Source organism: Primulina huaijiensis, chromosome 6 (assembly GCF_012295235.1).
Source record: "Primulina huaijiensis isolate GDHJ02 chromosome 6, ASM1229523v2, whole genome shotgun sequence".
Taxonomy (NCBI): Eukaryota; Viridiplantae; Streptophyta; class Magnoliopsida; order Lamiales; family Gesneriaceae; genus Primulina; species Primulina huaijiensis.
This window is the reverse complement of record NC_133311.1, coordinates 21,356,254-21,380,748: the sequence shown is the minus strand read 5'-3', so window position 1 is coordinate 21,380,748 and position 24,495 is coordinate 21,356,254. Positions and strand designations below refer to the sequence as shown.

General features: G+C 36.6%; 4 protein-coding genes across 6 annotated transcripts; 1 reads left to right on the top strand and 3 right to left on the bottom strand.

The window, feature by feature from the left end:
- Nucleotides 1-26: 26 nt before the first annotated feature.
- Nucleotides 27-2,735, bottom strand: LOC140978258 (uncharacterized). 2 transcript variants are annotated; one of them, XM_073443142.1, is made up of 6 exons: nucleotides 2,330-2,733; nucleotides 1,862-1,955; nucleotides 1,552-1,625; nucleotides 1,157-1,207; nucleotides 561-797; nucleotides 27-437 (listed from the first exon to the last, which is right to left on the bottom strand). In XM_073443142.1, the coding sequence occupies exons 1-6, from the start codon at nucleotides 2,432-2,434 to the stop codon at nucleotides 330-332; spliced, it is 669 nt and encodes a 222-aa protein (XP_073299243.1). In that variant the 5' UTR covers nucleotides 2,435-2,733; the 3' UTR covers nucleotides 27-329. The 2 variants fall into 2 exon arrangements, with proteins under 2 accessions (XP_073299243.1, XP_073299244.1); XM_073443143.1 differs by lacking the exon at nucleotides 1,157-1,207 and having other exon boundaries at nucleotides 2,330-2,735.
- A 1,450-nt stretch (nucleotides 2,736-4,185) lies between these two features.
- LOC140978256 (uncharacterized) lies at nucleotides 4,186-6,717 on the bottom strand. Its single transcript, XM_073443140.1, has 5 exons — nucleotides 6,135-6,717; nucleotides 5,547-5,699; nucleotides 5,283-5,424; nucleotides 4,700-4,941; nucleotides 4,186-4,517 (listed from the first exon to the last, which is right to left on the bottom strand). The coding sequence occupies exons 1-5, from the start codon at nucleotides 6,561-6,563 to the stop codon at nucleotides 4,311-4,313; spliced, it is 1,173 nt and encodes a 390-aa protein (XP_073299241.1). The 5' UTR covers nucleotides 6,564-6,717; the 3' UTR covers nucleotides 4,186-4,310.
- LOC140978257 (protein LURP-one-related 11-like) lies at nucleotides 6,580-8,514 on the bottom strand. Its single transcript, XM_073443141.1, has 4 exons — nucleotides 8,229-8,514; nucleotides 7,887-8,135; nucleotides 7,522-7,817; nucleotides 6,580-6,686 (listed from the first exon to the last, which is right to left on the bottom strand). The coding sequence occupies exons 1-3, from the start codon at nucleotides 8,454-8,456 to the stop codon at nucleotides 7,683-7,685; spliced, it is 612 nt and encodes a 203-aa protein (XP_073299242.1). The 5' UTR covers nucleotides 8,457-8,514; the 3' UTR covers nucleotides 6,580-6,686; nucleotides 7,522-7,682.
- Nucleotides 8,515-11,672: 3,158 nt separating this feature from the next.
- On the top strand, nucleotides 11,673-24,147 carry LOC140978254 (1-phosphatidylinositol-3-phosphate 5-kinase FAB1B-like). 2 transcript variants are annotated; one of them, XM_073443134.1, is made up of 11 exons: nucleotides 11,673-13,179; nucleotides 13,919-14,659; nucleotides 15,590-15,743; nucleotides 17,153-17,497; nucleotides 17,833-18,684; nucleotides 18,816-19,147; nucleotides 19,495-19,618; nucleotides 19,700-19,870; nucleotides 21,241-22,776; nucleotides 23,001-23,267; nucleotides 23,503-24,147. In XM_073443134.1, the coding sequence occupies exons 1-11, from the start codon at nucleotides 12,581-12,583 to the stop codon at nucleotides 23,749-23,751; spliced, it is 5,370 nt and encodes a 1,789-aa protein (XP_073299235.1). In that variant the 5' UTR covers nucleotides 11,673-12,580; the 3' UTR covers nucleotides 23,752-24,147. The 2 variants fall into 2 exon arrangements, with proteins under 2 accessions (XP_073299235.1, XP_073299234.1); XM_073443133.1 differs by having other exon boundaries at nucleotides 13,916-14,659.
- Nucleotides 24,148-24,495: the final 348 nt, after the last annotated feature.

Sequence of the window (24,495 nt, the reverse complement as noted above, 5' to 3'; positions counted from 1 at the left end):
GAAAAATAAATAAATCAAGAATATCATATTTAGATGTAAAAATTGTTAAATCTCAACCTTAGATTATCCGTAAGTACATAAGCAAGCTATTCCAATTTTGTACTGACATAGAACAACAAAATAGTTCGCTCGGAAACGAAACATTGCGACAACAGTTAAAAGAACACAGACACATGCCTCAAGAAAATCAATCCGGTATGATTAAAAAACCCAACTCCAATCCAATGATTCAATAACATGTGTGGCCATGATTTGTTTCTTGTCGTGTATGGATAATCCATGCGGAGTTAGATTTCCAAATGTTAAACCAGCAAACCTACAGCACGTTTCTAGGCAGATATAGTGGAGGAGACATCTTGGCCAGGCATAATCTTTTGTTTTCTTCCATTCCTCCTGTTATCTGCGACCCTTCCTGCCATTCTCTCCCCTGACACAACCTGCATTCACATATAAATGTTCCAACTTTCTCGAATTTGCTGCACAGCTTCATCATTGAAAGGCATGCAGTGAAACTAATTAGCAGAACGATAGAAAAAGATACAATAACTTGTGAACATTACCTCTTCACTGAATCCTTCGTACGTAGCGGCTTTAGCTTTTGAATTGCCCGATATCGTAGAGAAGTTTCTTTTACAATGGGTCTCGCTGTAAGAAGGGTTGCGCGATGACAAACATGTAGGAGGGGCAGCAGAACAAGAAGACGATGATGAAGAAGAAGAACCAAAGGAATTGATGTCGCTGTCAAAAATTTTGTAGAAGAGTTCTTGCAGTTGTTCTAAACTTTCATTCCCATTTTCCTGCCAACCACAGATTAAAGAACTGCATTGGAACATGTTTCCACGACTCAGTCACTGGCCAATCAAAAAAATTTGTTCTTAACGCATAGGCGGGTCCTGATTTAAATTAGGGAGTGTTTGATGCACTTCTCAGGATTGTGTATCAAAAACCCATATCAGAAATGTGGACATCCAAGATGCAAATAATGGGGATATATAAGTTCCACAAGCACGTGAAAACATAAATTACAAATCATTAACTCAGTCATACGACTCGCAGATCAAAAGGTGCTCCCCTCATCTTCTTCCATGTATCGAAAAGGTCTTTTTGAGGAAAAACATGAAAAATTACAGCATAAGCTACAGGATCGGGCACTCACATTGGATTGGCTCATCATTGATACCATTTCATTCAAGAAATCACCCACACCCTGCAAGCATCACACAAACAAAAACATTCCACAATCAATTAAAGGACACCAAAGGTAATTTTCTGTATAGATCCAGCACCAACTTTATGTCGAAGATATCACACTTCAAAAATTATAATTTTGGACATACCAAAAACGCACGTCAATCTCATATATGGGCATGTTGAATAGATATGGACGGCACTAAATTTTTTCGCTATTTATGGGACCAGAGGAAAACTAACATATAATAAGCTAAAATTACTTGCAGTTCCCTTATCGGATCCATGATCAATCACACAAAACATGAGATCAGAAGGGCTCATACATAACGCGTGGTCATATAACATAATTTATAGACTTACGTTTTCGTCATCATCGTCTTCGCAGTCATAGACTCCCAAGTCATACAAATACCTTTTATCGCCGTTTGAGAGCACTGTACAAATTCGAACAATGCAGACCATAAGTCTAAATAGCAAATACTTGTCTATCACACGATATCTGCAAAAACGAAATACTCTAAATTTTATTCGTAAAATCGTTTGACATACAAAAAAAATTGACCCTTCGCAGCAGCGGATTAAAAAGAATACAAATTGGCTCCCTCTTGATTTCTTGAACTAACATACAACAGTCAACAGACATATTTATAATGAACTAGTTTGCAGTCACCAGAATAGGCTTGCTGAATGGCCTGAAATTTCTTCTTCGCATCTTCCAAATGCTTTGCACTGCCCGAGGCGAAGCAGCGATCCGGGTGCCATTTCTACAACATTAAACCAAATAGACCCCGAGTAGCTTTCAGATTTCAGAAGAGAAACAAGAATCCAAAAACATGATTGCCGCAAAGCACATAAATTTTCAAAATAACATACAAAAGCTAATAAACATATATTCTCGTCCAAAATCCAATCCCAATCGATGTTTTCAACAAATTCCGAGATCATCCTTCTCAAGGACCCCTTCCCGTGACTGAGTACGTATTGATTCACGCAAGAGTGCACGTTCAAGCAAGTTTCAATAATACCACTGTCACGGTTATAACCATATCGGAAATATAATAAAAAAATGTTTTTCTCAGTATTTCAACCCAAAAAACAAAACAAAAAGGAAAGAAGAAAATGTTGCTTCAAAGCTAACCAGTGCAAGCTTCTTGTACGCATTCCTAAGCTCTGGTGTCGTACAATCCTTCTTCAACCCCAAAACCGCGTAAAAATCGTTGCTTTTCTCCACCCAGTCAGCCATTCCTCAAAATTCTCCCAACAAACAATAGCTACGGGAATTTTCCTTCTCCCAACGAACCCTTCTCAAATAAGAAGCAGCCGCAAACACAGAAGTTGCGTGTTTTCTTGCTCGCTTTCAATAGGATGCACATGTTACATTATATGTCCTAAGCATCACAAGGGGCAAGTGGTCATAAAAATCACATCTTTGCGGGAGTATGACACGGAAACTGGTCCATTTGGAAAGAGAGAGAGTAGAAACGAAGCCTCCAGAAGCGGTGGGCTTGATATTTCCAAGTGCAATCCTCTTCCACACTTCCTCCTACGTTTCATTCTATACATAAATTAATATGTTATATTTTTAAACATTCATAATTAAAAAGTAAAAACATTCAATAAAATTTAAGATATCAATTTTTTTTAACTAAACTAACTTCTATTCCAATTAAACTTATAATATTAGAAGAACTATACACTAATGGATATCGAATTTTAAATTTGTTACTAACATCAATTAAAATATCACAATAAATTCAAGCATCTATTCTATTTTTTTTTTTTTGATGGACAAACTTATTGTACATAATTTCTCCAATATAATTTATTCAGCTAGCGTAAAAAGTGTGCAACGGCTACTACGGAATTCACATGTCATTAAATAATAATATAGGAAAAATAGCTGATCAAAGAAACCTACGACATTTTTGTCATGCGCATGACAAAGTAAAACAAGTGGCAAGTTTTATTAATTATTAATTAAAGAAAAAAAGAACAAGTTGGCGAGAAGAACAAGTGGACAAGTTGCAAACATATAACAATGAATGCTTCCTAAAAACGAAATAAATATGCACGCAATTTGCAGACTGGCTGGCTGACTAAAGAAGAAGATGGTGGTAGAACCTGCTATTGGGTTCTTCTCCTCAAATTATTATATAGCCAAATAGTTGTCAAATTAATATTATTTCATGTAAACCAGTCATTGCGTCCAAATATTTTTAGAAACAAATGGAAGGATGAGGATACCATGATACCGGTCCACTCCTAAAATGTGTGTCTATTTTCTTTTTTTGATTTTTAAATTTCAAATAAGAGTAGATATTTGGTGAGACCGTTTCGTAGATCTATATTTATGATATAAATTGATCTGATCCATATTTGAAGTACTTTTAAAATAAAAAATAATAATATTACTTTTCACGATCAATTTATATTATAGATATAGATCCATGAAACAGTCTCACAAGAAATTTACTCTTATTTGAAATTTAAAAATCGAAACTTTTAATATTTTTTACGTGTCGAATAAGATATCAATTAAGTATTATTGGGTTTTTAAAAGAGTGATTTTTAACACACTACCATGACTATACCCCTGAATTCATTAAAGTATAATTTAATAATATTATCTGTATTTTTTGGTCATAAAGTTTGGAAATTTTTGCTTTGTGTTTGAAACATTGGCGAAAATGTTGCTGAAAAAATTATTTCAAATTTATATCGTGCATCTAAAATGCTCCTACTACTCTTTCCTGTCACAAGAAAGATGTCATATAACGAAACAATGCACTTATTTCACCAAATTTTCAAGAACTTAAAATGGAGCAAGAGTCCCGTTTTGTAAAAGAAGACAAATTCTTTTTCCAAGCCTCAGACAGAGCGTCTACTTATGTACCACTACTCGTAAACCGAAGAGAAACCTTTATTATATCATCATCCATGGCTTAAACAGCTCACATGAATCATAGAATCAATTTTTTTGTGCGATTGGTATCATTGTGTTTGATATANAATCGCAATGCTATTTGGATTGCAGGCAAAAAGAGGGAAAAAAATACTCTTACCTATCACTTGAATACAATCGCAACAGCAACTCTAGCAACAATTTCATGCGACCCTCATCATAGATAAAGCTGGATGAGTTCATCACTAACCACAGACGGGGTTAGAACACCTAAATCCGTAAAAAGTAGGGTAAGATACTGTGGTGGGGTATAATCTCTGGCAGACGTTTCAACCTCAACCTTTGATGGGATTGGTACCCCAAAATCAATGGGACGTAGGGCAGGCACCATGTCTTTTTGGTCAAGTGGATACATGCGAGCAAACTGCAAGTAACACGAAACCATAGTGTGTTCAAACAAAATGCTATCTGAAACATAATGCATATGCAGAATAATGAACCAAATTCAATATGCAGAAATGCCTGTTTGAGTCTCTCTTTTCTTGATATGACTCAAAATATGGTCACATCATTTATTATATGAGCAAACAAATTGTTGCAGTTTACCTTGTAACTTTCGGCAGCGACATATACTGGTTTATTCATGCTCTTAGCAACCAATGCAATTTGGTAGGTACCCATCATATTTATTATACCTCCACTTTCAACTACTCCGTCAGCACCAACAAACACCATGTCTACTTCATCCATGCTATATGCCACAGCAGAGTCGATTAAGAGCTTGACAGGCACATTAAGCTTGGTGAGCTCATTGGATAATCGTAATCCAGTTCGATCTGGTCTCCCTTCTGCATTTCACGGTTGACTCATATGCTTAGTCAAGCCACCAGTTTGCATAAGTTAAGCTGTTGAGCTAATATGGTTTAATCAATTTCACCATTCACATATCCAGATACACATTTAAATTGTCACGTAGTCTTTTTTAGTTACTTCTCTCGAAGGTCGATCAACTTCCCACTAAGTATAAGCAGATACAAGTCCAACAAAGCGGTGGACCACATAGATTTTGGGCATAAAGAAACTAGGATTAATGCTCAAAACCTTAGATTTATACTGCAAGGTCATCAAATTCAATCTTATAAAAAGCAAAAAAGTACAAATAGCAAGAAGCTGAAGCAAGAATAAACACCTGTGCAAAAAACTCGAAAGAGCTTCTTGTTCTGAGCAGCTGTTCTCAAAACTTCAAGCACTACTCGAGAGAAGCCATGCACCAGAATGGTACAGCCATCGAAAATAAAATCTTGGCTAAGCATTGCAATGATCTTCCGTGCCTGAGATTTTTTTAACAGCTTTCCCCATCAATACATTTAGACATTGATGCAGCGACACATGCAATTTGATATGTGAAGAATGATGATCATTAGAGAATTTAAATCATCTTGCCAACAGATACCTTGTATGATATCTCCCCAAACTTCTCAGCGCGTTCAATCAGTCTAGACTTTGCTGAACCAAAGTCCTCGTACTCTAAGGCTGAAGTTCTTGTCACATATCGCATGAACAGATCACATCCAGCTGTTAAAGAGATGGAAGTTGTGTCCCATGACTGCAAAAAACACGAGGAATAACAACGATAATTATCATTCAACTTTAATTGTGAGACTTGAAGAAACAAATCTCAAAATGGTGAATAAAATACCAGCTCAATGAACGGCGAACATCAATAAGATGAGAACAAAGTTTGTCCGAGATTCAAAAAAATGATTCATTTTTTTAGAAAATGTGTGGAAAGCAGTAGAGGTCGAGTGGTCTCGTACATACTTGCTTTATTTTGTTTCTTATTTCTGGTTAAATTCTCCCCAATCTCACAATAAGATGCAAACTATGAAATTATGAATCGTGCGGGTGACTCGTCTGAACAATCGTACCTAGGTTCTCGGATACTTTGTTTTTACAGCAAACAATTAAAAACCATAAAAGGGCTTCATTTCTGTGCGGCGAACATCAAAGATAAACCATAAACAAATAAAAAACTAAGTACTTTAAGCGAATCAGACGCTCTTTTGAGTTCGATCTCAAGTTCCATCATAGTGGTAGCTTGACTCGATCGTATAACCGATGACAAAGCCCTAATCGCCGCCACGGCCTCAGCCAAATCCGGCTGTTTTCGCCAGTTATTAAACTCGTCCACCACGCTGAGCTTCTTATCTTCCTCCCCTCCGGACGTATAATTATCAGAAAAGTCATCATCGGGGTGGTGGCCAACGGCGGATTGCGCTTGAGCCAGCCAATCACTAGTGACAACCCCATGGTGCGCCGCACGTGTTTGGTAGTAAAGCGAGAGTTGAGGGTTAGGATTATCGGCGGCCATGACGGTGGAAGCGGAGGAAAGGGGCCTGCTGTCAGGGTTAGTGACGGTGTCGTTCTGGTGCCGTTTGTCGAGAATGAAGGAAGCTGACCTGTGCCACATCTGTTTATTCTTGAATTTCTCCTGTTTTGAGGGTGTAAAGCAACCGAATATGAATCAGAATTTCTGCGATTTCGCGGCCTGTGGAAGAATTTGGGAATTATCGGGTGATTTTGTCGAGGTTTTCTTGGGTTTAATTAAAAAGTTAAATTTTTTGTGATTATGAAAATTTTAGTCCTTTTCTGAACAAATCACATGTTATCCTTCCTTGAACTCTTTTATTTATGCCAAAAATTGGTGTGAGAGAATATCACGGATAGTATTTTGTGAGCCTGATCTCTTATTTGAGTAATTTATAAAAAAATATTATTTTTTATACCAAGAGTATTACTTTTTATTGTGAATTTCGGTAGAGTTGACCCGTCTCACATAAGACCTATTCTTTATTTATTACTCAAAATCGACAAAAAAAAAAAAATTATGAAACCTACTATGTTTCTGGAATTTGTTCGGGATCACAATTTGGATTAAAACTTATTTTTTTAAATAATATATATACCGATCAAGAAAGAAAAATGCAAATTTTTTGAGATATCAATCTATCAAATAAATTAGATTTTGTTATATCATAAATATTTCGTTTTCTGTATATAAAAAATTAAATGAAGTAGGCACTCAATTTGATAAATGAAATTCTTTATTTATAAAAATTTAAAATGATTCTACAATTTTGATCTGAAATTCTATTTGATTATACGTTATAAAATTGTATTTCTTATTCTTAAGAACATGTAAGTTTTCAATTTTGGGGATGTTTATTGGCAACCATTTTGGTTTCTTTTCTTGATTCGGTTGGACTGTGATTGGGAATTCAGTTTTAAATGTGAACAAAAATTAATTAAAGGGTGCAAACTAAGTCAAGGATCTGGCGATTATTGATTAAAAAAAAAGGATATGTTTTCTTCTTAAGCCCGACTAATTCTGCTGAACCCATAAACACGTACGGTCCTAAATAACATACCCGAAATTTATTCGTTAATTTGAATTAGGGTACAATCGACCAGAGTAGACCTACTCTATTACAATGACCCATTTTAAGACAATTCATCCCGAATTCCCTGTTTTTTGAACATCGACAAATATTCGATTAAAAAATGACCAATTATTAAGTTGAAATGAAGTTCACATTTTGCGGTGGACGAGACCAAAAACAACCACAAGTCCCATAATAAGACAATGATCCTCGTAGGGCTCCACCACCATTGTCAGCACATCTTCTCCCAGAACAACTCCACCTTTAGTTATCTTTCTTTTAACCTGTACTAAAATTTATAAGCTGATAATTATTGTTTAATGAAAATACCCAAAAAAAAATTAGTTCATTACCTCAGCAACTAGATTACCAAAATCGTCAACTATCCTGCAAGATGACTTGTAAATTTGTGCTTCCATAACATATTGACGAGGCCGGTTTTTATCCAATCCAACCACGACCTTCAACGAAGAAACCCCTGCGAGAAATCCCAGGACTTTCCTAATGCTAAGGACTTTTGTCACTCGAAATTCGGGTTTCTTCTTGTTCTTACCTGTGTTAGCTGATCTGGAACCCTCCCACGACCCAAGAACAGAGAGCTTCTGAGTAAAGTAAACATGCATTGAATGGTTTAACAATTGCATCATTAATCAAATGATCTTGCGGAAGTAAGTAAATTCTACATCTTCTTTTACCTTCGAAACTATTGTGAATAAGACTTTTCCCTTAGCATCCATGATATCGACTTGTTTGCTACATGTTTTATGGTAATTATCGACTCGATAAACGATGCGGCCATCTGAATCGAACACAGTGCAACCATTGCTGCCTGGTATGAGAGATTTCATCAACAGGGTGAATACTTCTTGTTTGGAAGAAACGGGAGTAGAAGAGGAAAGCGTTTGAGGATACACTTTTGCCATGACAAAAAGCTTGGTTGTGCCCAAAATTATTTTTTGCAAGGAGCTCTATTGTACAATTGCGTTGTGCCGCATGACTAACGCAAGGGGCCAATAGATTCTAGCTTTTATATCGTGAGTTAGTCAATGGTGTATTGAGACACTTTCTTGCAATCTACCAAGTGCTATGTGAATGTCACACACCCCCATGGGTAGGTAGATAATTAGGATGATTTGGTTATTTTTCTCCGATTCCACAATCCGTCGTCACACGCTGAGTGATAGAACATAGTCTCGAGAATATTATTAGATTATCGTATTGTGATATTTTTTATTATTTCAAATCTAACCAACATTTCAACAATTTATAGAATTTTATTGATGAATCGAAGTAAAAATCTGGATATTTGAAGTTTTTTATATGTGCATTGGATAAATTGTATATGGATCCAAACATGTTCGATCTCCACCTGCGAATAAAAGATCTTGGTTCCTTATTGTTCACAAGTTTGCTCAAATTGAAAACCAAGTTGGGTAAGATTCATGACTTCTTCGGTCCTACATGACCTAAAGATCGAAGCACTCTCCATTTCATATTCTGCGAATAAAATAGACGCTTCCCTCCATGTTGACATAAAGATTATCCAAGTGACCATTCAGACCACAATATTTCTTCATCTCTGCATTAATATACAACAACTTGCATTTGTTTTTCTCCCCTTAAATATTATTAAACATTAGTCTTGTATTTTGGGATTCTTGAATGTCGTCCATTTTATATACTTGTGCAAATTCTTGATATTTTTTCCCTTTTGTTCTACTATTAAAGTCTATATTTAAACTTAGTTCGGGTGCATGTATTATCAACCATTGATTACATTAAGGTGGTATGATGGCAAGTCCTTGTTCATGTTTAATCAGTCGCCTTTTGTCCTTCATGTTTCGTTAGATATCCATGTCAAGTGACCCCAGTAGTTTTGGCTTCCATCGCAAATCTACCTCTATATACAGTTTAAAAGCCATTTCTGGGTAGTTAACTAATTAATCATAGAAAATTTGTCCAATTTCTTCTTTTCGTTACGAAGCAACCTGCTGTCTCTATCTTTTGTTGTGCATTTGGTAAACTCTGGACTAATACATTAATTTGCAAACAACACTGATCAGGTAAAACCATATTGTGCAAATCTTGTGCGATTCGAAAAAATGTCGATAGGAAAAATTAAGCTCATAATCAATGATCGAACAATCGAACATGAACTCAATTATCCAATGTTGTTAATTGTTTTATCTCGAACTTTAGGTCGACATTTCTTCAAAACTTGAAGTGACCAATGTTCTTTTCATATCTGAAATATAATACGTGGATCTCAATAAAACCAATTTTATTTTCTCTGTGTTTTTTCCAAAAAAATTGAGAATATATAGGCTAAATTATCCTCTTTAACCTGAAGTCCTAAATCCAAACAATTAAGACCACAATCCGAAATACATATCGAATTTAACTTTGTGTACACGGAACCAACGATGTTTTTAGAAATACAAAGTATACACATCATTTAATGAACGCAAGACACAAAATTGAAGGAATGTAGGAGAAATTAATTAGATAAATGTTAGAGTGGGGTTATGTATAGTTGCTAATACCGATGACGGAGCCAGATTTTTATTTTTACACGAGCTACTATTTTCTAAGTGTTGGTTTCTTTTTATTTTTAAAATGGAGTCACTTTTGGCAAATTAGACTAAATTTAATGTATAAAAAATTAAAAAAAAATTGGGTCACCCGAGCGGTACACATGGCTCCACCCTTGGCTAGCAGCAATATTATCTCCACTGGAAATTGCCTCTTACTATTGTATGTTATTTTCATCTCATTTGTTTATAAGCACTTCACTCATGTTATCAACCTTCAATTTGGATCCATAGTTTATGATGAAAAACTGACATTCCAATTTCTTCTATTTTTTGAATCAAAAGTTTCTATTTCTTTTAAATTTTCATTGTACTAGAAAATACTCGATAAATTAACGATCTCTTTAAAGTACTATTTTTTAGCAATCTTGATTTGGACCAATGTACTAAATTAATAATTTCGATAAAAATTAACCATCATCAAGCAACGACTTCATTATTTCAAGAAGATTATATTTATTATAGATGGTACGCAGTTTTAATATGATAAATTTTCATTTTACAAAACGAAATAATATCATTTTTTGTAATGAAAGAAATTTTTGAAAAAACACAACTTTATGTTCTTAAGCTCTCAATGAAAATTATTCGTAGTACTTACGAAAACCCTAAATTAGCCCCGAAGGTTAGAGATGTCAATGGGACGGGTATGAGATGTATATGCCTAAACCCAAGACCCGTCCCATGAAGACAATTTTGACCCATTACCCGCCCACTCCGGTTAAATACTCTTCGGACCCTCCCCACCTCGAATACGAAATAGTGTTGGGTAGATCCGCGAGACCCGAATTTTCTTAAATGAAAACAATAATCTTCTTATAACATGACTGAATTATGAAACAAACAAGCTTCTAAATACAACACAATGAAAAATTAATTCATGTCTTCGACCACACTTAATAATAACAAACAAATTATTTTCACGACATAATGAATTACATAAAAAAAAAAGAGTTACTAGCCCTCACATCCCCAAAAATAAGTATTAACAGAACTTAAACAGATAAATATAAAATCAGCGATTAAGCAATATTTCAGACACATTCTTCAGGATCATCTTCCTCTTCATCAAGAATGGTAGGACAAGTTGGTAAATTACTTGAAGAACTACCTACAAAATTAAAGAGAGAAAGTACATTAAAAAAATAAAAGTGTAATTTAAAACCGTAAAAAATGTAATTTAAAAAGGAGAGAAAGTACAATAACAAAATTAAAATGAAAGCACGATAATAAAATAAAAATATGATTTATTTACCTTCCACATATATGAGACGGGTATGGGACGGTTAGTATAGAACCCATGACCCGCCCCATATCCAGACGGGTCTGAAAAATAGGACCCAAGACCCGTCCCATGACTCATTTAACATGCACAAACCCGCTTCAGACGGGACTGGTCCATTACAGGTCCGGGTAAAACCTAGACACGTCGACGTCCCTACCGAAGGCAGAGGCCAAAAAGGAATTCGACACGTGGATAATTTTGATTGGTTGATACTTTTGGCTTTCTATTTTAATTGCACAACACATCAATTTACAGTCCCTCCCTCTCTCTCTCCCCCATTCAATATTATTCATTGTTTATAAGTTGAGCACTTTTTTTTTTCTTAATTAATGTTTGGAGAAAATTATGAATTTACTTCTCTCGCGTGCGATGGATGTATTTGGAATCATTATAGGGGAGGAATGATGAAAGAATTGGGCAGTCATACGGTGCCTTTCTTGAATTAGAATCCACCGGAATTACGAGTTGGGAGTGATTTGCTGACCGATCGATTGGCTTTATATTTCTTCCAGGATTCGTGTGCTCTTAATTTTGTTGTGCGTTTCATGTACGAGGGTTGAGACTTGAATTTCTTTTATTTATATTTTTTTGCTGTTTTCTTGGGGTAATAGATTTTTGAATAATTTTTGCCTTTTTCGATTCTTAGATGTCTTGAAATTTGAATTTAAGTAGTGTGTTAGTCATGGAAATCCGAATTAGATTGGCTTTAGAATATCCGAATTGATAATCGGCACATTTAAGGTTTCTGTTGGTGGAGTTTGTTAAAGTTGTTCATTACGGACGCGCCGCGGGGGTGATTTCAATTCTTTTGATTTTTTTGGTGTTAGATTTACTGTCGTGGGAATTGATGATATTACGGTATTGTTGTATGGGAAAAATAAGAATTAGTGCAGTTCCCGCAGTCATTTTTGTTAGGTGTTGATTGAAGGAAATTATGTATTCTGTGTATCCGAGTATCTAGAGCTTTTTTTCAGGTTTGCTTAAAAATCCTGACGGCTTTCCAGAAAGTTTCAAAATCATCCATTTGGCATTTGATTATCTTGGTTACAGAGTCTTTTTGGAATTGTATAGTTGGCATGTTTCTATTATTGATACTTGGGGGAAGGTTGTACAATTGGATGTTGTAGTCAGCAAATGATAATATCAAAATGAGAGGGAAAATTAGAAGTCTATGGATGCTCCCAATAAGAATTTCTCTGATCTGATTGGGTTGTTAAAGTCCTGGATCCCTTGGCGATCCGAGCCAGCTCATGTGTCAAGGGATTTTTGGATGCCCGATCAGAGTTGCAGAGTATGCTACGAGTGTGATACTCAGTTCACCTTACTCAACCGTAGGCACCATTGTCGCCTCTGTGGCCGAATTTTTTGCGGAAAGTGCACTTCAAATTGGGTTCCTACGCCACCCAGTGAACCTGAGATTCCACAGGAAGAGTGGGATAAGATTAGGGTCTGTAATTACTGTTTCAGACAATGGCAGCAAGTTTTATCGGCACCCGTTGATGATGGAATCCAGGTCTCCCAAGTGGACCTCATCAGCACCTCACCATCTGCCACCAGTTTTATCAGCACCAAATCCTGTGGAACCTGTAACAGTAGTAGTGTTACCTTTGTTTCATTACCTCAGTCTTGTGCAATTAGCCCACCTCAATCAGAAACAATGGAGACTACAATAGAAAGACAAAGTGTTACAGCAACAACAAGCAACGATTATGCCATGGAGATAGGAGAACAAAACCTATCTCAAAACCAATTTGGATTATGCTCCAACAGGTTCTTCTTTCTGCATTTCTTTTTTTACTGCTTGAACTAATCAGTTAGCCTTTTCTTTCATCAGAAAGCATAGGTTTCTTAGATAGTTAACAGTTCTCTGCTTATTCAGTGAGCGGCTTTAGGATTCTTCCAAAGTGTGCATGATATCAGCTTGAATATGGACGGAGGCATTGCACGTGAAGTTTTATTCCAATCAAGGGTCTTTTGCTTGTTTCGTGGATATTTCCCATTGTGTTAGCTATTTTCTGTGGCATGTGATTGCTATTGGCATTCCTAAGGGTTCTTAATTCGTAATTCCCGTACCAATGAGTGTAAAATCTGAAACTTAGTCATCACATGATAGCTAATTCAAATATACCCCATGGTGTAACTTTCTATTTCATTCCTGTGGAAGTTGATTATTTTATATGGATTTGTGCTGTGAATGTGACTCTTGGTAAAATGGCCGAGTTGATTCTTATAGCTTTTCTACTTATAATGTAATAAGGTGTTAAATTTGTTTTCTTCATTGTATATCAAGCAGTTCAAATAGATCTTAAAGGTATCCATGTATCAATTGTTTTGGAAGAGCTCTATTTACGCTTATCCATAATAATGCAATCAGTGTCTATTTGCCAATGGAATCAGTTTCTATTTACCGACTAGGACACAGGTGCCATCAGCATCGTGGAGAAGTTACAATATATGTGCTGTCTGTTGGTATGATTACTAATTGTTCCTCGAATTGTCTGTACAGGAGTGATGATGATGATGATGATGAATACGGAGTATATCACTTGGGTCCAAGGAGTAGTTCATTTTCTCAGATTAATGGCTATTATGGTCATGTTCAATTTGAAGATATGGGCAATGGCTATGAATCCCATAAAGTCCAACCTGAAAGCATTGCTCTTGATATAGAAAGTCGGAGCAGTTCTCCACTACATGATATTTTTTATTCCCAGGCCTCTGATGATGTCCAGCAGATCGTGAAAAAAGGTGTCGAGGATGACATAGGTGACGATGATGAGGCACCTTCTTTATATTCTGCTGAAGATGTTGATACCAAACCTGTTGATTTTGAAAATAATGGAGTTCTGTGGCTCCCTCCTGAACCAGAAGATGAAGAAGATGAAAGGGAGGCAGTTTTGTTTGAGGATGACGATGATGGGGATGCCACTGGAGAATGGGGATACTTGCGTAGTTCAAGCAGCTTTGGGAGTGGCGAATATCGAAGCAGGGACAAATCAAATGAGGAGCACAAGAAAGTCATTAAGAACGTAGTTGATGGCCATTTCCGTGCTTTAATTGTGCAACTCTTGCAGGTAGAGAATCTTCATACAGCAGAGGAAACTGATGGAGAAAGTTGGGTAGAAATAATCACTGTCTTGTCATGGGAGGCTGCTACATTGTTAAAGCCAGATATGAGCAAGGGTGAGCAGATGGATCCAGGCGGCTATGTGAAAGTCAAATGTTTGGCTTCTGGGCGTCGGAGTGAGAGGTGATAGCTCGAGTTTTTGCTCTGTTGTTTGTTGTACTTATTTTATGGGCCCTAATAATGTTTTTTGTGAATGTGTGGCTTCATATATAAATGTTTTGGTACGAGTTATTGGTCTTCTGACTCTCTGAGGACAGATTGTATAATCCCACAAAAAAATGAAACGGAGTTGAATTTGACATTAATTTGGGAAATAGTAATGACACGGGTGATTATATGCCTGACTAACTCTTCATTAGTATTTTCTTGTATTTTCAATGAATTTTATTAAATCGATGTTTCTTTACAACATTTAGTCATTAGAAATATTTTGGTATCATTCCAGATAATATATGAAAACTGTTTTTGGGTTGGAACACAGTTCTCAGTCATATGTCTGCTACTTAAGTTGCCTGAGCTCTTTCGAAATTTGTAAATTGGGGAACTGGAAGTCGGAGGTGGTGAATTAGTCCTGGGCTCGGTTGTCTAGAGGAAATGTCTAAACTATGATTTTGTGAGAAATATTAACCTGGTTTATTCAGCTGTTTTCAATCTGTTTCATATGTTTTGTAGGCAGGGAAGGGAGGGGATCTACTGGAGGGTATTGATTTCCTTTTTTAATTATTCTCTTTGTATGTGTGTTTTCAATTGAATCTTCTTCATTGGCTTTATTCCTAATTTTCATATAATTGAGTGAAATGTTGATTGATTTGATTATTTAATATCAATATGTAGCTTATTTTCCATAGAATTAATAAGGCTGTTACTGATGAATAATTATAAATGATAACCGAGGGATTGTCTTCATGATTTTCGAGAACTCGCTGCCATCAAACACATATGTGAATGATTTTAACTCTGTTTCATTCCTCAGTTTTAATGCAGATTCTACTTCTTTTCAATATATTGTTCTCGTGCAGCCTTAAAAACTTCATTTTTATTAATCCTTGATAGCATGGTGGTCAAAGGAGTTGTTTGCAAGAAAAATGTAGCTCATCGACGGATGACTTCAAACATTGAGAAACCTCGGGTTCTAATGCTTGGTGGAGCTCTCGAATACCAGCGTGTTTCTAATGCTCTTTCAAGCTTTGATACTTTGTTACAGCAGGTGGAGTTGATCATCATTTTTCAACGATTTTAAGCGGAGTTTGAATCTTCTGTTTATTATTCTTATTATTTTTGTTAAACACCATCTGCGCCTAAATGGGTGTTTTGGTGTACATGAGAGCTGAACTAGGCCAAGACTTCTGGCCATGAAAAAAGCAAAAATCGCAAATTTCAAATATTTGGTTGAGGAATTAAATTGAAAAAGATGTCGAGATTTCTCTCCATAAAGGCCCAAGTAACTAATGTATGAGCCACCATATCTCCTTCCCGAAAAATTTAGAGAATATTACCAGTTGTGAATTATAGATCTTCTAGTATTGAGATACAAAGTTAATAACTATCAGTTTACATGCTTAATTTGAATAATTGTAGAACCTCAAAGAGCATGTTTGTTCCAGATTGGAAAGACGAAACCAACACATGTTTTGAGCCCCATTCCCGAAGGTTTCCCAAATATGTTTGTACCCTAAGAAGTTAATAAACGCCAAAAGGTTCCTGATCCTTCCATATTTGAGTCCCTTGCTGTAGTGTATTGGTGAGAAAAGGTTCCTAATCCTCCATTTAATTATAAAAAGAGATGTGGAGACTCCCTTATATTTTGCCTCATTTTTCTGTTATGGGCAACTCATGGAAAATTCAAACAAAATATTCATTAGATAGGTGGGATCATGGTTTTCTTTATTTTAGGATTCTGAACTATCTTTCCATTTAGAATCTTCCAAATCTATAGGATTCTTAGGGATGTGATTTTTTATTTAATCTTGTAAGCTCTATTTTTATTGTGCAGAATTAATATGAATAAAATCACCGGAATATCTTCTTCTGACCAAGTGTTCGAAGAGATCCGAGGTTCGGTCATTAATTCGAGCCTCACTTCTAACTACGCCATAGGTCACTAAGGGTGGAAACACAAAATAAAGAAAAATGTCTTGACCTAAGGGAGGAAACACAAAATAAAGAACATGTCTTGATCCAATTACATATTACCCCATATACAAGTCGAGACTTTTAACAGGGAAAAAATTTATTCACAAACTGTTACTAGCGAGATTTGTGGTTCTCTATGAAGCAAGCCTCCATTTCCAGGCCCATTAACAGCCCCATAACGTGATCCAGAACTCCGGTCAACATTTTCCTTTTCATAAGATCCGCAAGATAAAAAAGGCCACAAGTTCTTGAATGTGAGACAAATTGTCCCAATTAAGACCAACTTCCATCACTTTAGAAGTAAAGTGCAATCTGATTCTTCCAATTGACTCCAAATACCAAAGCTGAGAAATCTCGAATTTCCCTTGCTAGTTCGCCATGCATGAAGATATGAGACATGGTCTCATATTATGCTGTTTTCTTCTTTATGAAATTAGTGCATTTTTATTTTGTTCTTGCTTATTTATTTACATTCATTTCCAGGAAATGGATCATCTTAAGATGGCAGTTGCAAAAATAGATGCACACCATCCTGACATTCTTTTGGTGGAGAAATCTGTTTCGCGGCATGCACAGGAGTATCTGCTTGCAAAAGATATATCACTTGTTCTGAATATCAAAAAGCCACTCTTGGAGCGCATAGCCCGCTGCACGGGTGGTCAAATAGCTCCTTCAATTGATAATCTATCTTCTCAAAACTTGGGATATTGTGATATGTTCCATGTCGAAAGGTTGTTAGAAGAGCATGGAACGGCTGGACAGAGTGGAAAGAAGCTGGTGAAGACGCTGATGTATTTTGAAGGTTGTCCAAAGCCGTTTGGTTGCACGGTATGTCTACTGCCAGGACAATACTAATGATACTGATGTTGATAAGATAATGAAAGTTCTATCTATCATCATTCTTTTGAGCACCAAATTGATATCAAAGCGAGTGCAATTTTAATATTTCAATTTCTTAGACAATTTTAATATCTCGTGGAGCTTATTCTCTGAACTTTTACATCTAAGATTATTGAAGTCTACCAACAAATCACCTAGTTCTCCATTCTTTAAAAGTTAGCTTCTGTTTATGGAAAAATGTAAATTTTTTTCTACCTGAGGGTATACTAACTCTCTTCAGAAACCTTACTGTTCTGATGACGATTAGATGTTTATTACATCAGATATTACTTCGAGGTGCCAATGGGGACGAGTTAAAGAAAGTAAAGCATGTTATACAATATGGGATCTTCGCTGCTTATCATTTAGCTCTGGAGACATCTTTTCTTGCTGATGAAGGTGCTCTGCCAGAACTACCATCAAACTCCCCAATTACAGTTGCAATTCCAGAAAAGCCATCTAAGATTGGGAGGTCCATCTCAAATATTACTGGGTATACCATTCCTGCCAACGAACAAACTCCCGGAATTCACTCATTCAATGAACAGCAGAGATCAAATAGTCTGCCTACTTCTGATCTGGTGAATGCTGCAATCATGTCCTTCCACAAAAATGAATGTACAGATACATCTACACTTCCAGCTCCTATGAGTTTTCAGTATCCCAAATCTCTTGTCTCATCTTCTGTTAATAACTATCAGCATTGTCCTTCTAATGAACCATCTGCTTCCCACTCATCAGAGGAAAGAGACCTAGTAGATTTTGTCATGGCTTCGGAGGTAAAAACTTTTGAAGCAGATGGACTGGCTGCTACCGAAGATTTTCTTAGTGTAAATGATTACTGTGATTCAACTATCAGAAGTATGAATAAGAATTTCTGCAACCTGGATGCAAACACAAATGGTTCAAATCCATCATCTTTTCTCGCTGATAAAATAGTTACCCCGGAACAAACTGGTTTGAAGGAAGATTTTCGGCCTTCCCACTCGAACCATCAAAGCATCTTGGTTTCCTTATCATCGCGATGTGTGTGGAAAGGAACCGTCTGTGAGAGATCTCATTTATTTCGGATCAAATATTATGGAAGCTTTGACAAGCCATTGGGCCGTTTTCTGCGGGATCATTTGTTTGATCAGGTACTCTATCCTCTATTCCTCTACCTGGTGGGCCTTGGAAGGATAATCATCAATAAGATATGTACTTGTGTCTTTTTGCTAGAGTTGTCTTAGATTTGTATGGTACTTAGAGAGTCTAATATGTTTGATAGGATTATAGATGCCGCTCATGTGAGATGCCGGCACAAGCTCATGTTCAATGTTATACTCATCTACAAGGTACTCTTACAATCTCAGTTAAGAAACTGCCAGAAATTCTTCTTCGAGGTGAAAAGGAAGGAAAGATTTGGATGTGGCATCGTTGCTTAAAGTGCCCACGAACTAATGGTTTCCCTCCTGCAACTCGAAGGATTGTGATGTCTGATGCTGCATGGGGACTGTCCTTTGGAAAGTTTTTGGAATTAAGCTTTTCAAATCACGCAGCAGCAAGCAGAGTGGCAAGCTGCGGCCATTCTTTACATAGAGACTGTCTTAGGTTTTATGGGTATGGTGTCTACATTCTCGTTCACTTACTCTTCTCTCAATTATTATGATAATGAGTTATGAATGTAAGTTATCAGCGTTTTGGTTGTCGAGTAAACGTGAAAACCTGGCCTCGGGGAATATTGAAGTCAGGTACAGTGGTCAATGAACAAGGTCTGTTCAACTGGGCCATTTTGTTACCTATTTTGGATGATACATTTTGTCATAAATCTCAAAGAGTGCTTGATGAATGGCTAGCATATTAAACAGCATGCTGCATTTTTTGCTTCATAAAGCTTCAAGAGTGCTGTATTGTCGGGCAGCACTCTGTGTGTGAGTGAAAGTTTTATGATTCTGCATTACATGCAGGTTTGGGAAAATGGTTGCTTGCTTTCGGTATGCATCCATTGATGTTCACTCAGTCTACCTGCCTCCCTCAAAGCTTGATTTTAATCATGGAAGTCAGGAGTGGATTGAAAAAGAATCGAATGAGGTGAACAACATTCATTTTTATCTTATTTTCAGTTTTAACTTGTTTCTATTGCCCCTACATTTTATCTTTCTTATCTGACAGGTGGCTTGCCGCGCAGAGCTTTTGTTCTCTGAAGTGCTTAATTCTCTTCGTCTTCTGGTGGAAAGAAAATCTGGCCCTAGTCAGCCCAATAATGCCATTAAAATTCCTGAATCAAGACGCCAAATAACAGATCTAGAAGGGATGTTGCAGAAAGAGAAGGAAGAATTTGAGGTCTGATATTAATTTCAAAGTTCAGTTATTTTTCTGTAATGAAGATAATCGATTGTATGCCGACAACTTATTTGTTCATAATTGATGTGAATATCACTGCAACCGCAAACATCTGTTGCAGTGGGTTATGTTGATTAATCCTACCCCTTGCTGTGCACATGGTTTTGGTAAAAACGAGATTATATAGTATTTTGGGGGCCAGTTGACTACCTAATTGCAGAGTTGATAGCTATACATGTGGTCGAATAATAGTTGTCAAAAGCCTGGAGAATTAAAGCGCTCAAGTGTCTTGGGCTTTAAGCTCAAAGCACAAAGCGAAGTGCATGCTTTACGGGAGGTAAAAAAGCGCAATAAAAAATATTCTAAAAAGAAAAAATAATTTAACTTTATTTAAAAAAATATGAAACATGAGGATATCAAATATTGAAATCATCATAATCTTCATCTTTTAAATACCAAACATTAAAATGCAAGGATAAAAGATGAGGTGACACAAGGGCAGAGGCGATGGAGGGAAGACAATGCGATGTTGGGGTTTTCTTTCCTCCTTTTATGGTAAACAGAAGACAAATTGCACTTTAAAAGGCAATTTAACCCTTATCAGATTTTTTTTCTCTCCACACAGAAGCGCATCTCATGGAAGTTGTGCGCTTTGAAGCACACTGAAGTGCAGGCATTGCGCTTCGCTGCGCGTCGATGCGCTTCACGCTTAAATCGAGCGCCTATGCGCTTTTGATAACTATGGCTCGTGTTGTTACATTTTGGAGGCCTATTCATTCTCAGAGATTGTACGTGTAGTTCTGATTTGTAAAACAACAATCTAGTCCAGCATTATAAGCGCTATTGCTTTATAAACAAATATTTAATAGGAAAAACGTGTCTCATTGGTATAGATGCAATCATAGCTCAAAAGTATTATTGTGAATCATCTCTGACGATCCTTTTCTCTAAAATTTGTCATTATTCAGTTAAATTTTTTTTATTACCTTCGTGATAATTTTCATTTCTTATTGAGATTTTATCTTATGTTGCATACCATACACTTCTTGGATTGAAATGTTACATTTTTGGTCGGTGTGTGTCATTGATATCTAGATTTCGATTTTTCCCAAGGACGAAATTCAAAATTTCAAAGTCTAGTGTTGAATCGATCTTCGGCATTGGCGTTTTTGGTAGATTTTAATGGAATAACATTATATTAGTATGAAGTAAAGCTAGTTTTTTTGGAAGCCTGGAATGGCCGATTGTGAAATTATATAGAAAATAGACACCATGTTACTGGTGGAAAAATATAAGAATATTTTTAGAAAGTATATTTCTAGTTCTTCTAAACATAATGTGGGCACGAATACATGTTCATAATTTGGCAGGAATCCTTCCGAAAAGTAGTGAAGACGGATGCAAAACAAGGGCTGCCTGCCATAGATATTCTTGAGCTGTATCGACTCAGACGACAAATAGTTTTCCAATCTTATATGTGGGACCGCCGTCTGATATATGCAGATAGTTTTGGTGACAATAACCAAACAGGTGATGTGGAAGTATCATGTTCAGAACACATTCAGAAATCTTATAGTGTTGGTGAGAATCTTCATGATATCAACGTCCCTGTTAAAACTGGTGAAACATTGTGTCCTGCTCAATCTATTCCTGTTGATGCAAAATCTGACCAAAATCCTGATGAAGAGGTCAGCAATAGGCATAGAGATTCTTCTGAGGTTGGTCATCATCCAACCGATGTGTCTCTTAAACCTGAACATGGAAATCAAGATCCAACTACACTTTTTGTTGGGGTGAATACCACTAGTGAATCTGATCCTCTGGAGTTAAATATTAGCGTCCATAGATCCCTCTCTGACGGGCAAGCTCTTATTTGTTTATCAGATACTCTTGAGGCAGCTTGGACTGGTGAAAACCAGCCTGGTACTGGGATCCCTAAGAACAATAACTTTTACGAATCATTAGAAGCAGATACATCATCTATGTTAGGCGTATCTGAAAATTTGGATGTGGAAGACTCGGCGGAGGATTTGAGGATGTCAAAGATATCTCGGTCGCCTTCTCTTTTGTCAACTAGAGGTTCTGATAATATAAAAGACACTGTAAGCTGGTTAAGTATGCCGTTTATAAGTTTCTATCTATCTTTAAACAAAAATTTTGTTGGAACTACCCAGAAACTGGATACTCTTGGCGAATATGATCCAGTTTACATTTCATCATTTCGGGAGTCTAAACTCCAAGGTGGGGCCAAGTTGCTTCTGCCTCTGGGGATTAATGACACTGTCATTTCAGTGTATGATGATGAACCCACTAGTATTGTAGCTTATGCACTTGTTTCTCCTGATTATATTACCCAAATTTCTGATGAGCCGGAGAGATCTAAGGACATTGCTGACTCGATGTTTTCTACGTTATCCCTCGATCCTGGGCATTTTCATTCGTTTCATTCTTTGGATGAAATGGTGCTGGACTCTTACAAAAGTCTTGGACCTGGAGATGAGAGCATCTTATCCTTGTCAAGTACTCGTAGCTCCGTGCCTGTGGATCCACTGTCTTATACAAAAGCTTTGCACGCCAGAGTGTCTTTTTCGGATGATGGACCCAAGGTGAAATACGCAGTTACTTGTTACTATGCGAAGCGTTTTGAAGCTCTTAGGAGTATATGTTGTCCATCCGAAATGGATTTTATTAGATCCCTTAGCCGATGTAAGAAGTGGGGAGCTCAAGGTGGCAAGAGCAATGCATTTTTCGCGAAAACCTTGGATGATCGGTTTATTATAAAGCAAGTTACAAAGACCGAGCTGGAATCTTTCATTAAGTTTGCTCCTGGATATTTCAGTTATCTTTCAGAATCAATACGCTCAGGAAGCCCAACATGCCTAGCGAAGATCCTTGGAATTTATCAGGTACGCTAGGAACCAAATAAAATAAGTTGAAAGTAATTTATTTTTCTACCTAGGTCACTAGGACTCGAGTCCTTTAGATGCCCATCTTAGTAGCAGGGCTTATTTTTGTTGCTCTTGGTTAGATACCCCATCATAGCATATATTTGTACTTCTATTTGCATAAAAATAAGTCGACTCATGGTTTTTCTGAAATACCTCATATATCCGTCTGGTGTTTTTATAAGGTCGCGTCTAAGCATCTGAAAGGTGGGAAAGATTCCAAAATGGATGTGCTGGTCATGGAAAATCTCCTGTTTGGTAGAAATCTGACACGGCTCTATGATCTTAAAGGATCTTCTAGGTCTCGGTATAATCCTGATTCTTCTGGAAGTAACAAGGTTTTGCTGGATCAGAACTTGATTGAAGCTATGCCTACTTCCCCAATTTTTGTTGGAAACAAGGCCAAGAGATTATTGGAAAGAGCAGTCTGGAATGACACCGGTTTTCTTGCTGTAAGTTTGTCTTTTTTTATTATAGTTTGTTACAATCCAAGCATAAGCTGGAGATGTACAAGAACTGTTTGTCTCATAGTTGATTGTTGATTCTTTTAGTACTTCCTTTTCTTTTGCTCCTGCATGCGTATTTGTTATTTTCATTCTTGATTTTGTAAAGCATGAGAACCTACACTCAACCAGATATGGATATTAGATTGTTAACATGCGGAACGAAAAAAATATTTTAATGCAGTCGGTAGATGTGATGGATTACTCGCTACTGGTCGGGGTCGATGAAGAGAAGCATGAACTTGTTCTTGGGATTATAGATTTCATGAGACAGTATACATGGGACAAGCACCTGGAGACATGGGTGAAGGCATCGGGCTTCCTTGGTGGACCAAAAAATGCTTCACCAACTGTAATTTCCCCGAAACAATACAAGAGGAGGTTCAGAAAAGCCATGACCACGTATTTTCTGATGGTTCCGGATCAATGGTAGCCCGCCACAATCATACCCAGCAAGTCACAGACAGATCTGTGCGATGAGAATAAAGCACAGAGTGTGACATCTACTGAGTAAGGGCCATTTCCTTGTACATTTTAACCCCAAATGTGAGAGTTTAATTCTGAATCGGTTTCTCCATTTTCATATATTCTTTTGTGAATCAGTTCGTTTTTTATTCTCTTTAGACGATGTGATTGTTATTTGTAGGAAAGAACAAATGTAGTTAAGGCCATTATTGTTGTCCTAGTCTATATACTTAATGAAGCTCCCCACCCCAAAAAGAAAAAAGGATATTTTGTATACATTGTTTGTGTGGTTCTCTCTTCCCCTTGATTTTTTATGCTTGGAAAATGGAAGTTAAGTTGTATATGAAATTGACATATGTGGCCAGGTTTGCTGTTTTTGTAAGATTCGGTTCCTTTGAAGAGAACCATTTTCACTTTTGTGTATTTTCATGATTTGATTAATATTATCAGTTTGATGGTGGGAGGCAGGCGCTATTCTTTCTGTATTCAAACACATTTGATTCTTATTATATCGGCTGTTTGATCACGGAGGAATTTGGATAATCTCCCTGGTGAATCAAAGAAGTAGGCTTTAAATCATTCTTGAAAATAATATTTATTTCGGTTTAATATCGATTATACAGATAACAATAACTAATTTGAAATAAAATAATAATAACGATGTTAACTGTGGTATCTTACCTAAGTGGAACGTGATTTTTTCTTTATTTCT